This window comes from Pectinophora gossypiella, chromosome 28 (genome assembly GCF_024362695.1).
Source record: "Pectinophora gossypiella chromosome 28, ilPecGoss1.1, whole genome shotgun sequence".
NCBI classification, from domain to species: Eukaryota; Metazoa; Arthropoda; class Insecta; order Lepidoptera; family Gelechiidae; genus Pectinophora; species Pectinophora gossypiella.
Genome location: NC_065431.1, coordinates 2,076,336 through 2,091,637, shown reverse-complemented (window position 1 = coordinate 2,091,637; position 15,302 = coordinate 2,076,336). Strand labels below are relative to the sequence as shown.

The window sequence follows — 15,302 nt, the reverse complement described above, 5'->3', positions numbered from 1 at the left end:
AAACAGCCTATATACGTCCCACTGCTGGGCACAGGCCTCCCCTCAATCAACCGGAGGGGGTATTGAGCATACTCCACCACGCTGCTCCACTGCGGATTGGTGGAGGTGTTTTTCCGGCTAATAGCCGGGACGAACGGCTTAACGTGCCCTCCGAAAGCACGGAATCATCTTACTTTTTCGGAAAATCAGGTGATTCGCCTGAAAAGTCCTTACCAAACAAAGGACAGGCTCACCAAGTGTTTTCGACAATGTCCCCATCGGGAATCGAACCCGGACCTCCAGATCGTGAGCCTAACGCTCTAACCACTAGACCACGGAGGCTGTTAAACCGCATATATATAAACTTAATTATCATGTTAGCTAACAACAATTTGTAGTTAATTCGATAGGATCTGTTATATACAGGGTGTTAGTGACATCGTAACGAACATTTTGATGGATCAATCAGACAATCATTGAGTTGATATCAAGTGGAATTTTCCGTCGCAAAAGTATGGTACTGAAAATAATTAAAAATATCCCTAATCTTGAATTTATGGACAGGAAATTCCGCTTGATATCAACTCAGAATCATGGTCTGAATCATCCCTCTCAGTATTTGTTACGAAGTCACTAACAGTGTGTAAGTGACATCGTAACAAATACTGAGGGGAATGATTCAGCTCATAATTCTGAGTTCGTATTAAGTAGAATCTTCCGTTGCAAAGTAAGTAAGTATAAAAAAGCATGAATTTTGCGACGCCAAACATGTTAATTAGGTTTACTTTCGGTAAAGTTTGTATAAAACTTTTACCACCTTACAAATAAAAAAATAATGACTATGCGCCGCCTTGGAATGGTGCTCTTCAATAATATTTTGTGTTGTTTCAACTGTTTATATACTTTTTCTACTCCTCTACTTTAATCTGGCATTTAAATAACCAAAAAGTCTAATATAAGTACATACATAATTAAACTCTTTGAAAAAGTGTACGCTCTATGGCCTATAAAAGCATTGTTTACAAAGTGTAACTGTACTATAATGTCGCCAAAAAAGCATTGTTGTTGTTTTTTTTTTTGACCTGGAAACTGGCACCTTTACTTTGTTTGGTGCCATAGATATACTATAAAAAAAAAAAGTATACATTTGCCGCCATTTTCCCGCGCGTTGGAAAATAAATTGGAAAATTTTTGTGTTTCATTTAAAATTACGTCGTCGTAGAAAAAGTATTGTATGCAACGTTGTATAACTAGGTCAAAAAATGCTCGTGGCGTCTCTTATTGCGATGTTCGCCAAGGCTCACATCGCAACTCACGCCACTCGCATTTTTTGACCCTTCTTATACAACTGTTGCATAATAGTATTTTATGCAACAGTTGTATAAGAAAGGTCAAAAAATGCGAGTGGCGTGAGTTGCGATGTGAGCCTTGGCGAACATCGCAATAAGAGACGCCACGAGCATTTTTTGACCTAGTTATACAACGTTGCATACAATACTTTTTCTACGACGACGTAATTTTAAATGAAACAAAAATTATACAAAGAAAAATTTTATTTATAAAAATTATTTTCCAACGCGCGGGAAAATGGCGGCAAATGTATACTTTTTTTTTATAGTATATCTATGGCACCAAACAAAGTAAAGGTGCCAGTTTCCAGGTCAAAAAAAAAAAACAACAACAATGCTTTTTTGGCGACATTATAGTACAGTTACACTTTGTAAACAATGCTTTTATAGGCCATAGAGCGTACACTTTTTCAAAGAGTTTAATTATGTATGTACTTATATTAGACTTTTTGGTTATTTAAATGGCAGATTAAAGTAGAGGAGTAGAAAAAATACTATTATTTACTTTTATTATAATGAAATTACAAGAATTGAATATGCTTCGTCAATGACGGAAAACGCAGTGCCGGCCCCTTCCTCTTGACAGGTAGACATCACTTTGACATATCGTATTTCTGATACACGCATCATCCCAGGGATGAACGTGGGTTTATTGGGTGGGTATTTGACAGCCAAGTAAAATTGAATCCAATTATCATACAATCTGCCTCCATGGTCCAGTGGTTGAGCGTTGGGCTCACGATCCGGAGGTCCTGGGTTCGATTCCCGGTGGGGACATATCACAAAAATTACTTTGTGGTCCCTAGTTTGGTTAGGACATTACAGGCTGATCACCTGATTGTCTGAAAGTAAGACGATCCGTGCTTCGGAAGGCACGTTAAGCCGTTGGTACCGGTAACTACTTACTGATGTAAGTACGTAGTCGTTATATGAGTCATTTCAGGGGCCTTTGGCGGCTCAATAGTAACCCTGTCACCAGGGTTGATGAGGTTGGTAATTCACCTCACAACCCACACGATAGAAGGAGAAGATCATACAAATCGACTGAACTTTCCTTGGTTGTCAAATACTTAAACCCACGTTCATCACTGGTTTATTTTTTATTTTTCATCATCATCATCATCATCATTTTTTATTTGTAAGGTGGCTAGTGTTACAATACTAGGCTTTCTCCCGACCGAAGTCGCGAGTACCATGTAGTGAAGATATGTAGATGCACCACATACCTGGGTATGGGTATGAGCTCCCGGGGCGCGTGCGGCGGCGGCGGCGGGTAGGGCGGGAAGCCTGCGCCGCACCAGATGTCCGGCGCCAGCGGGTTGTACTCTGGGGGGGGATACATTAATGTTACCCATGATATAACAACACAAGTATTTCTCCCAGGGGAAATGGATTTCCATTCGTTTCTACTACATCACGCACGTTAAGCCGTTGGATGTAACAAAGAGTATATGTACCAGGCACGGGCGGCGGCGCGGCCAGCACCCTGCTGAGCGCCGCGTCCTCCAGCACCACGGGGTCGCTGCCGTGGTCCCACTGGCACAGGTCGCCGCGCATGCAGTAGCCCTTCTCTGCAACACACAACATACACCATGTATTTTGCACCAACTTGTGCAATAATTGCACTTAAATCATATTAAAAATACATCATATTAAATATACAAACTGGATTTAAAAAAAAAGAAAAGAAAGGAAAACATGAAACAGTAGGACTAGGGCCCTGTGCTGGGAGGTTTTCTGGCCACGTCTTTCCCTCAGCGTTACAGATTCCGATGTGGTAGTAGTTTTACAGCTAGTTACATAATATGTAATTTAATTTTTTTGACGTTCAAAAAGCGCTAACTTTGTAAGCCAATTTTGAATTTTTTTTTTAAATGGCACTAACACCCTTTATTTTTGAATATTTTGATATAGTTAATTTATTACTTTGCAAGAAACTGATTGGACGTTTGCAGCTTATTGTACGTTTGAATAAACACAGCACAGGGGGGTTAAAATGGCCACATCGAAGCAATACATTTAAGAAAGCAATATTGCAATTTGACATTTGCGCATATAAAAGTGAGTGTGCAATGCAAACAAATGTCAAATAGCAATATAGCTTTCTTAGAATTGCGATGTGGCCATTTTAAGCCCCCTGTGCTGTGTTTATTCAAACGTACAATAAGCTGCAAACGTCCAATCAGTTTCTTGCAAAATAATGAATTAACTATTTCAAAATATTCAAAAATAAAGGGTGTTAGTGCCATCGTAACGAAAACTTTTCAGACCATGATTCTGAGTTGATATCATGTGGAATTTTCCGTCCCAAGTCCGTGCAATCAGGTGATTGATACATAAATGCTACGTACCGTCAAAGTCCCGGCACCGTCGCTTGTTGTAGCCGTCATTGTGTTCTATTCTGGACTCCAGACGAGGTGATAGTGATCTGTCCCGCGATCTCTCTCGCGACCTGAAGCAATTTATGAATCATAACATATGGATGTGAAACGTGGACGCTGACTCAGAAAGACAGAGAGAGACTCGAGGCGTTTGAAATGTGGTGTTGGAGGAGGATGGGAAGAATAAGTTGGACTGAAAGAGTTACTGTAACCTCACAAAATTTATTTTTTATAAATATTAGAATAGACAATATATAGAAGTATAGATAATTCCTGTAAATACCATCTAATTTTATTTTAAGTTATTATATCTGTCATTTTCTTATTCGCCGAAAAGGAAAGGGACAAGTAATCGACAAGCATAAAATTTATGGAACACACGTCAATTTTAAGCACAAATCTAAACCAACCGTCTAAAAATTTTACATCGGTCAATAACCCGACACAGTTAAGTAGACAGCACGTCAAACGGATTGCATACCAACGACGTACCTTTTTGATTCGCCCGGGTTATTCATTCATTTACTCATTCTTCCTAAAATTAAGAGCTGTGAATCATCCGTCCCTTTCCTTTTCGGCGGATAAGAAAATGACAGATACAACTTAAAATAAAATTAGATGGTATTTACAGGAATTTGCACCATTGACTGCTAATGCAGCCGGGACCAACGTCTTAACGTGCCTTGTGAAGCACGGAGGAGCTCGTGATGAAAACTTTTTTTTTGTGGTCACCCATCCTATGACCGGCCGTTGCGAAAGTTGCTTAACTTCAACAATCGCAGACCGAGCGCGTTTACCGCTGCGCCACCGAGCTCCTCCACCATCTGACATCTAATACATTTTTATTTACACATGAACAATTTTAGAGACTCTTTAAAAGATAAGACTCTTTAATGATTATCAAACTGGTCACTCGATTCAATTCAATTCAATTATTTATTGCTTTTAGTGATAAGTGATGAGGCGCCCAATATAGCGCCCAAAAAATGCAATCTTACGTTTTTTCAACGTGGCTAAAATTAATTTTAACTACAGTCCAGGAAAAAATGTGTACTAACCGTTCTCTATCTCTCGAGCGAGACACCCTGTCCCTGTGTTCTCTGTCGCGCGACATTCTTTCTCGGTCGCACTCACGCGTCGCCCGCACTCTGTCCCTCTCTCTATCGTGGTCGCGATCTCGCGCCGGCACTGGGGATCTTGACCTGTGAATAAAATAGTTATAATCAGCATCTTGACTGCGAAATCACCAACCACCACCGCCATATGATCATTTCATAATTAAAACACATAATAACGGGTTCTTACCGCGTTTAAAATAGGGGATGGGAGTCTCATATCCCCGATTTAAACGCGGTAAGAACCCGTTATTACGTGTTTTAATTATGATAATGGTGCTAATTCCTGTAAATACCATCTAATTTTATTTTAAGTTATATCTGTCCTTTTCTTATCCGCCGAAAAGGAAAGGGACGGGTAATCGACAAGCATAAAATTTATGGAACACACGTCAATTTTAAGCACAAATCTAAACCAACCGTCTAAAAATTTTACGTCAGTCAATAACCCGACACATTAATTTACTCATTCTTCCTAAAATTAAGAGCTGTGAATCATCCGTCCCTTTCCTTTTCGACGGATACGAAAATGACGGATATAACCTAAAATAAAATTAGGCGGTGTCTGCAGGAATCGGGGCCAATAACCGCGTAAACTTAAAACAATGTATATGATCATTTTGACAAACATCCGTCTTGCTTTTTTTGTAATTGTTTAGTGGAAATTTGATATTAGAATTATTTATTTTATTTACATTTATGTGATATGATGTTATTGTCTTTTTTTTTGTGTGTGGCGCACTTTTATAATAAACTATTTCTATTCTATTCTAAATCAGAGATCCCGAGTTCCATTTCCAGTCAAGTTAGGGCCTTCAAATTAAGTTTTTCATTTTAGTTACAAAATACACATACATTGGCCCCGATTCCTGCAGACACTTCCTAATTTTATTTTAAGTTATACTCGTCACAGTCTTATCCGCCGAAAAGAAAGGGACAGATGATTGTCAACAAGTTAATTTTAAAACGAATGAATAACCCGGGCGAATCAAAAAGGTATCTCGCTGGAAAATGCATCCGTATGAACGCGCGTGGATGCATTTTCTGTGTGTTAGACCGTGCGTGTTTTCTATACAAACGGAGATACTTACAAGCAACGGAAGAACACGCATCCACGCGCTACGCTGCATCATGCGGGCAGTGTGAGAATCGCCTAAGAGTGTAGCACAGTACAAACTCTGTACATACTGGCCTTTCGTTCTGACCATCATCATTTTAAATTACGAAATTCTCATTCCATTCCATTCGCATTTCCTTTCATTTTACTCTCTTTTGACTCACTGCATCCCCGACCTTCATAAAAACAACAAGTATATTGTACTGTCTAGGGCCGTGCCCTCTAATTCTTGATTCTTTTGTGAAGTATGTATAATAATAATAATAAAACACTTTATTGCACACAAATTCACAAAACATTAACAGGATTTTGTGTATATTGTGAACTATGTATATTCCTATCCTGTTTCTGAAGTGTTTGTTGTCGCCTAAGAGTGTCCTTGTTCCTTTTAAGGTTTACAACCTTAATGAAGGTATTGACAGATTGAGGGACAGACAACAAAGTTATCATATAAAGGTCCCGATTTTCCTTCCGAGGTTTGGAACTCTAGAAAGGGTATTGATAAGCAGACGGGCAGACAACAAAGTGATTTTACAAGGGTTGCGTTTTTCTTTGTGAGGTTTGGATCCCTAAGGGTGCTACCAGACCAATCGATCGATTATCGATCGACAGCATCGATCGATGGTAGAATAGAATAGTCGACGTCGATCGATAGTTTCTACCAGACCGACGGATCGATTATTGTCATCGCCCGGTAATCGATCGATTGCTTAATCGAACAGTATCTTTCGATCAATTAAAGTTACCAGACCAGTCGATCAACTTCGATCGACGTTGATCGATGCCGTCGATCGATTGGTCTGGTAGCACCCTAAGACAAACAGATGAGAACAGACAGACAGAACAGAAGAGAATAGAAACTAAGGCAAAAACCTTACCGGGATCGGCTGGGCGGCCTCTCCAGCGCGGTAGGTGGTGGACTTCTGTTTCTGTAGCGACCGCGCGGCGAAGGCGACCGGGATAGTGGACGTCTGTTGACAATACGATACATCAAACATAAACAGCCTACACAGGGTGTTAGTACCTCTGGACCCGACTGAACCGGTGTAGGACCAACCATGGAAAGTTTTTTTTTTTTGACGTCTTATTGTAGATTTGCCGCAGATGGCATTAACTACTTGGCCGGACAAATGGGGAGCGCTGAAGGCTCTCACCTGGCAACCATGGAAAGTCAAACCATCACCTCCATAAATGGGGCGTAAAGGAGTCACCATACTGCGAATGTGGTCACCCGGATCAAACCATATCTCACATAGTGAACGAGTGACCTCTACAACGGTTCCCAGGTGGCATAGCCGGGCTGCATTGTGTGACGGATGCGGCAGAGACTTGGTTAGTGGAGCTGAAGCTGGATATTTCCACGCAGGATATTTTATTTTTGTCTGCCATACGCAATAATTATAACAGGGTGTTAGTGACATCGCCATGTCAGGGGCCATTGGCGGCTCCATCATAACCCTGACATCAGGGTTGATGAGGCTGGTGTTTCATCTCACAACCCACACGATAAGAAGAAGTGACATCGCAACGCAAAATTTTGAGGGATGGCCCGTTACATGAGTCATGTCAGGGGCCTATGGCGGCTCAATAGTAACCCTGACACCAGGGTTGATGGGGTTGGTAATCCACCTCACCCACGCGATAAAAGTACGTTAGTAATGTTAGTACCTGTTGTCATACCTCCTCTGGTCGTCGTGCGGCTCCCTGTTGTGCCTCCTGGGCCGCGCGCGCCGCTCCCACGAGCGCGAGCGGCGCCGGCGCCGGTCGTCCTTGTCACGCAACTGTAGGACATACATTTATTTATATTTTCCTGTAGTACACCGGCTTGCTTCTCAAACGGAGAGTGTATATAAAACATATCTTATTTATTCTATTCGATCCCACTGCTGGGCAAAGGCCTCCCCTTGATTTTTCCACTCCTCTCGACTTTGCGCGATCTCCGGCCAATCCCTCCGATAAGCATTGAGGTCGTCACACCATCTTTTACGCGGTCTTCCTCGACTTCTTTGCCCGCCCTGGGGTATCCAGTGAGTAACGACCCGTGCCCATCGCTCCGGATGCATCCGACAAACGTGACTTTTCCCCTACATCAGTGATACCCGTTTTTAAGCGCAATTCAAATTCAAATTCAAAAATATCTTTATTCAGCAGGTAACATAGTTACACTTTGAATCGTCAATTTTTACATAACGAACGTCTCATCCGCCTAAAACGACTGCAGCTTCTCACAACCTTTATAGCCGGGGAAAAGAAGCTGCAAGAAAAACCTCGGCACAGGGCCCTAGACGTTCTTTAAAAAAATAAATAAACATAAGATATTGTTATACAATTGAGTAATTTAATAATAATCTCATGCATTCATATCTTCTAAATAATCACTAACTTTATAATAACCTTTTTTGTAAAGTTTCTGTTTAACAACTGCGTTAAAACAGTTGAAGTGAAACAGTGTAGTGTAGTGTTTCGCACACGGTCGATTCGTTTGACGGCTGGGACACTGCGTTCCATTGCTCTTTGGCAGACCTAGAGCTTGGTCTTTTGAGATGCTGTCAGTGACCATGTTTGGGCACCGTAGGTTAGGATCGGCAGGATACATATGCCGATGGGCTTATGTGAAAAAGTATTAAAAAAAAACTTACCGAGTCTCCCCTCCGGTCCCTTCTTCTAGGCGGATGGTCTACTGGTTCTTCCAACAGCTCCGTTAGGGGTAATACCTGGCACAATAACAACAGTATATTAACTTACATCATACATATGTCACAGGTTCGAATCTAGGCACGGACTCTAAACCACCGAATTCGAGTTTGTGAGTTTAACAGCCTCCGTGGTCTAGTGGTTAGAGCGTTAGGCTCACGATCTGGAGGTCCGGGTTCGATTCCCGATGGGGACATTGTCGAAATCACTTTGTGAGACTGTCCTTTGTTTGGTAAGGACTTTTCAGGCTTGAATCACCTGATTGTCCGAAAAAGTAAGATGATTCCGTGCTTCGGAGGGCACGTTAAGCCGTTGGTCCCGGCTATTAGCCGTAAAACACCTCCACCAACCCGCATTGGAGCAGCGTGGTGGAGTATGCTCCGTACCCCCTCCGGTTGATTGAGGGGAGGCCTGTGCCCAGCAGTGGGACGTATATAGGCAGTTTATGTATGAGTTTCAATTCATGTTTAGATCACAAAAAAAATATGTTGAATTTAAATTGACTTTGTACATGTTTATTTATTTATTTTTGAATTTTAATTATTGTCTAAGTTGTTTTTAATTTAATTAAGTTTCGTTGACATTGTTTACTAATATATATTTTTAAATTCGTCGAAATATTGATAAATATAGATTTTCACTTTAAGTTGTTTGCTTTTAGATGCTCAATTATTATATTTTTGGATTGTTTAAATGCATAGGTACACAATATGTAAAATTTCAAATACAATTTATATGTTTTTTTTTGTAATCTAAAATTGTTTATTATGGGATATTATTAATTTATACAATTTGTCACTTAAAATTACGAATAATTAAAACATTTCAAATTATTACACAAACACTAGTCAGTCTAAACTACCGCCCCCTCTCGTACCTGGTTCAAAGGTGCCCATTATACTGGCCGCGTTACCGCGCACTATTGCCAAGGAAACCTGTTGAACCAGGAACGAGCTGGCGCGGGGGTCACTACCGCGCCTCCCCAAAACACGAATAAAATCCTTGGCCGCCGAGCACCACACACCCGAAGTGTCGACGGCAAAAGGGACAAAATCGTGGGTCCGCGTTAAGTCTCCGATTTATATTGTTAATGATGAAACATAGATAATTATAATTGATATCACGTTGTATCCAGGATTTGTGCTCGGTTATTTTAAGAAATTAGGGATTTGGTAACTGCTACTACGTATAGAACGACAAGTCTCCGTTCCCCACCAGCGGCTGACCTAGGTTTGCTTCACCCCGAGATGGTGCTATGGGCAATCGTCGCCAAGCCGCGGAAGAATGCGAAAGTGTCCCCGCAGCTTGGCATAACGGCGGTGATACGGACACCAGGGGGGTTTTAGTCGATGCCATCCCGATATAGCCCTCTTGGATGGTATGCGATAGGCATTTCCCCTCGAAAAAAGAAACTTTACTTCACCCCCCTCAGTCTTACTTTAGTCTTCAATCATATGGTGTCAGACGTCACACAGGTTTAGGCGCATAATGACAAAAACGCAAAATGACAGATTCACAAAATGTCAGAAACGCAAAATGTCAGATGGCGTAAAATGCCGGTTTCGCAGAATGACAGATTCGCAAAAAGACAGTTTCTTAAAAAGACAGTTTCTGAAAAATGACAGAAACGCAAAATGTCAGATTCGAAAACTGATATGAATTCAGTTTCAAGGGGGACTCATTAAACTCATAAAAAAAAAAAAAAAAAAACTTTTTGTGATAAAAGATATAAAATTAGCCAGTTTTTTTATTTAAGTACTATTGTATATTAATTTACAATGGAGTTGTACAGAGACAGTCAGTCAGACAGTGTAAAAAGTAATTAATGCTAATGCTAAAGAAATTAAGGTTATTAGCATTTGTTATTTACCCCGGGTATATACTACTTATGTATTAATCTACGCAGATGCGCGTGTACGATAACGTCAATATGTGGTGTCTGAGTAAAGCGAGGTGTTTTGTATTAAGTGTTCGGGGTGCGCTCGAGTCATTTCTATCTCATATGATAATAAATATACAGGGTGTTAGTGACATCGTAACGAATTAAACCATGATTCTGAGTTAATATCAAGTAGATTTTTTCGTCGCAAAATTCATGATTATTTTTTAGTCTTTTTTAAATTATTTTCAATTTTCCGACAGGATATTCCACTTGATATTAACTCTGAATCATGAGCTGAATCATCCCTCTCAGTGTTCGTTACGGTGTCACTTACACCCCGTACAAGTATGTATGGTTGTTAGTGATACTGTACCGAATACTGAGGGGCATGATTCAGACCATGATTCTGAGTTCATATCAAGTGGAATTTCCTGTCCGAAAATTCATGATGGTGTATTTTTTTTCCACTTGATGTCAACTCAGAATCATTGTCTGAATCATCCGTCAAAGTATTCGTTACGACGTGGCTAGCAGGCTGTGTGGCACGCACCTTGACTAGCGTGTGCTCCAGCGGGGGCGCCCGCGGCGGCGCGGGCCGGCCGCCCCGGGTCAGCACCACGCGGTGCCGCGCCGGGGAGCGCGGCCGGGCGCCCGGGGGCTCCGCCACCTCCTCCTTGCCGTTGGGGGGCAGCGGCGCTGCTAAAGGACACGTCGTTGGATTACTTTGGAAAGACTAAGGTATAACATCAAAACATAAATAGCCTATATATGTCCCACTGCTGGGCACAGGCCTCCTCAATTAACCAATTTCTTCATTAAGTAGCAATCATCATCATCATCATCAGCCCATTAGTAAAAGCAATAAGGCCGCCCAAATTGTACTGTATTCATGTGTTATGTCTGATTGTTGAAATTTAATTCTGTGCAATAAAGAATAATTTGATTTGATTCTCACCATCAGTCCATTAACGTCCCCACTGCTGGGGCACGGGCCTTCCCTATGGATGGATAGGGAGATCGGGCCTTAAATCATCACGCGGGCCCAGTGCGGATTGATGGTTATTAACGACTGCTAATGCAGCCGGGACCAACGGCTTAACGTGCCTTCCGAAGCACGGAGGAGCTCGAGATGAAAACTTTTTTTTTGTGGTCATCCATCCTATGACCGGCCTTTGCGAAAGTTGCTTAACTTCAACAATCGCAGACCGAGCGCGTTTACCGCTGCGCCACCGAGCTCCTCCGCCACCGAGCACCTCGATTTGATTCTATTTCTAGTCAAATACCAACTCACCAATATTGGACTCCAACTGGTCATGGTTCTCAACTTCTGGCTCCTTCTCGGGCTCCGCCTCGGGCGCCGGCGACGGTGGCTTCTCGCCGGCCTGGGGCTTCAGGTACTCCTGAGACTCCAGCGATTTGAACAGCATGTCTACGAACGGCCTCGTTTCTGTAATTACGTAGTAAAGACTTAATAAAATATTCTTAATATTTTTTTTATGGTCTAGTGGGTAGAGCATTGGGCTCACGATCTGGACGGTCCGGGTTCGATTCCCCATAGGGCCACTGACGAAAATCACTTTGGGACATTGTCCTTTGTTCGGCTAGAACATTAGGCTGAATCACCTGATTGTCTGAAAGTGTATAAAGTGTATTTGTATTGTAAGATGATCCGTGTTTCGGAAGGCACGTTAAGCTGTTGATCCCGGGTATTAGGCCAAACACCACCAGCCTGCAGTGGAGCAGCGTGGTAGAGTATGCTGCATGGGTTATGGATGGCATCCAGTTGATTGAGGGGAGGCCTGTGCCCAGCTGTGGGACGTACATAGGCTGTTTATGTCATGCAAACACACACACACACACACCCTCGCGTTATTTTTAGCTTGTTAAGTTTATAAAAATTGTTATCTGTGTTTACCTTTAATTGGTTACGCATTTAGAATGACACCTATGGTTGTTGAATAAGTGTAGTAATAAACTGTTGGTAAACCTAATAAATTTAAAAAATAAGAAAAATATGTTACGTAAGGTTGTTAAATGGGAATACGGTCCTCAGCAAAAATAAGCCTTACCCTGTTGCAGGAAGACATCAAGCTGGTCCAACATGCCTTCTCGCAGCTCGGCCACCGGTTTGTCCTTCTTGACCAGGGCGTAGACATACTTGGCCAGAGCAGCTGGGTCCGCATCACACCTGGAATCATAAGAAAACTGGATTACTTGGGAGTTCAGATGCAACTCACACAAAGCATACATATTTAGGATGTTTTAAACGAAGGTCATGTAAAGAGTAATCAAAACCGGCGATGAAGTCTTTGGTGAGAGTGGAAGCGAAAGTGGGGTGTCAGGATCGTAAGGAGAATTCCGTGGAATCTGCCTACCCTCTCTCTGAATTATATCGAGGGTTTTGACCAATAGACGCGGCGAATACCACCTACGTGGTTAGACGACGTATACGACGTATTGGTCAAAGCCCTCAATATAATTTGCGATTCGGTTGCCATGCCGCGAGGGCTGGTTTTGTTCACTATGGTTTTTACTATTATATGTTACAACGTTATGTAAATAAATTCACTTATTACAACAATACTAATATGTCTAAATATAAAGCGTTACACACACCTTTATCTTTTACGGAACAAATTAATTTCATAATAACAAGTTTGATTATGTCATTCATTGTATATGATATGTGGCTTGTTATCTATTAGATAAGGTAACATGCAGTATTTGTTTTATAATACATACAATACAGAAATTCACGCTCGTTCCCCTAATGGAGTGGGCAGAGAAACAACTACAAGTAATTATAACCTGTAGCCACTGTTGATAAGAAGTCCTAAGATGGATATGATGAACCTTACGGTGACAATGGAATCAGCTTAAAAGGAGGATTTTATAGTAAAAAAAAATATGAGCTCACAACTATTCCCAATGAGGGATTTTCCAGGCCAAAACCAAATAAAGGATAGATGGCGCTGTTCAGTGTAACCTTCGTTTAACCTTCCAGTTTCATGGATAACAGACATTTGCATCTTTCATCCATATTTTTTGGTATAAATTATGACCCTTGTTAACCCAGGCACAACACATCTTCCACACATTATTATTCTGATCAAAATAAAGAGAAGCAACATAGGTAGCACCATAATTATATACATAATGTAATCTAAATATCTGTAACCTGGAACCTGACAGATGGCAGCAGTGACTGTCATTACTATTCAGACGTGGAGGACAGGAGTCCTAGTACGGTTTTGAAATAGACTACTCTGGGCACTATCCCGCTCGCGTCAGACAGAGTACTGCGGGGTGGAAGGCAAGAGGGAAACCACTGAACAATTTTTCCCTAAAAAGTAGCATGGATGCCACCCCTGCAATTAAATTATATACATATTTGAATAATTATGTACCCTGCTGAAAAGTGAGACCGATCAGTGGATCATTTCTCACCGCTAAAAAGACCAAATACAGGAGAAACCAAACAAAGAAGCAGCTAAATGTCCATGATGACAGATTGCTGTGTTGAGCAGGATACATAAAGGAAAAAAAAAAAAAAAATGATGTACCCGAGCAATGAGAAAATAGAACATTATCATGTTAAATCTACAGCTTTAACTATAGGTTTTCAAAGAATGTAGCCTTCAAAGTCCCTCATTGAGATAGTCAGAACTAGACCCAAAGCATGATGATGTCTGTCAGGAGGGCTCCTTCTCTGGACTCTTTCAGGGCAAGAGTGAAGGCGCTTTTCCTGCAAGCATAACTTGGAAGTAGTTTTCTTATTCTCCTTATATGTATTATATTGTATTATTTCTTTAGATAAGTATATATAATTTATTATACCTTTTTTCTTTTTTTTTTGTTATGTTGGTATCATTATATGTTTATTGCACCAGCCCATGCTCCAATGAATAATCTTCTTTCACCCTAAGGTTGCCTGGCAGAAATTGCTGTTTAGCAATAAGGCCGCCTATTGTGCTTATGTTTTATTCGTATGTTTATGTCCTTTATATATGTTCTTGTGCAATAAAGTATTATTGATTGATTGATGAACTAAGTACCCTTATTTCTAGGAAGCATTTTCCCAGCAGTGGGCAGAGAATGCTCCGCATATCCGTCCCACCATTGAAAGAAAGAAACATTTATTATAAAGGGACACCACAGTAACAAATATAAAACAAATATATAATATAAAACACGGAGTAACACATAACTTACAATCAAAACGCATAATAAAAACAACTTACACGAGAAATACAAATAATTGAGTGTAATTGAGTGTGTGTTTGTGTGCGTGTGTGATTGAGTGTGTGCATTGGGCACAGGCCTTCCCTCAATCTGGAGTATGGAGCACGCTCCACTGCGTATCTTAATTTATAAAAATCTAATCATATATTACATGAGTCAACATCATTCTACAAGGATTAATTATAATTAGATCCAACCTACAGAGAGTTTGGAGCCAAAAATAACACCAGTGGAGGTGTCAACTTCAGAAATAGATTTTATTCTACAGCATTAGATCTACCTGTTGGTCTTTGGGCTATTTACATACGTACATAAACTCATGCTCATGTTTATACTGTATCAAAGTTTGTCTGGAAGACATATTTTTCATATCAATGCAAAATACCATAGAATATTTTTGTGAGGGTGTCAGTGACATTGTAGCAAATACTAAGGGGGATGATTCAGACCATGATTCTGAGTTTATATGTTTTTAAATTATTTTCAGTTCCATATACTTTTGTGATGGATGACTAATGATGTAGCTTATAATATTGACATCCA

The 15,302-nt window shown here is 40.8% G+C and overlaps 1 protein-coding gene across 8 annotated transcripts in view; it reads right to left on the bottom strand.

Annotated features, from left to right (window-relative positions):
* The window catches only part of LOC126379128 (zinc finger protein swm), a 56,013-nt gene that overhangs the window by 33,935 nt on the left and 6,776 nt on the right, over positions 1 to 15,302 (bottom strand). For 5 of the 8 annotated variants that reach the window (XM_050027763.1, XM_050027757.1, XM_050027762.1 and 2 more), the window contains exons 2-11: positions 12,587 to 12,705; positions 11,809 to 11,964; positions 11,068 to 11,216; positions 8,581 to 8,655; positions 7,610 to 7,722; positions 6,820 to 6,912; positions 4,768 to 4,911; positions 3,680 to 3,780; positions 2,786 to 2,899; positions 2,555 to 2,654 (exon numbers count right to left, since the gene is read on the bottom strand). In XM_050027763.1, the coding sequence (XP_049883720.1) occupies positions 2,555 to 2,654; positions 2,786 to 2,899; positions 3,680 to 3,780; positions 4,768 to 4,911; positions 6,820 to 6,912; positions 7,610 to 7,722; positions 8,581 to 8,655; positions 11,068 to 11,216; positions 11,809 to 11,964; positions 12,587 to 12,620 (1,079 nt within the window). In that variant the 5' untranslated portion in view covers positions 12,621 to 12,705. The remainder of the gene's footprint in view (positions 1 to 2,554; positions 2,655 to 2,785; positions 2,900 to 3,679; positions 3,781 to 4,767; positions 4,912 to 6,819; positions 6,913 to 7,609; positions 7,723 to 8,580; positions 8,656 to 11,067; positions 11,217 to 11,808; positions 11,965 to 12,586; positions 12,706 to 15,302) is intronic. The other 3 variants (XM_050027759.1, XM_050027761.1, XM_050027758.1) reach the window with 2 other exon arrangements.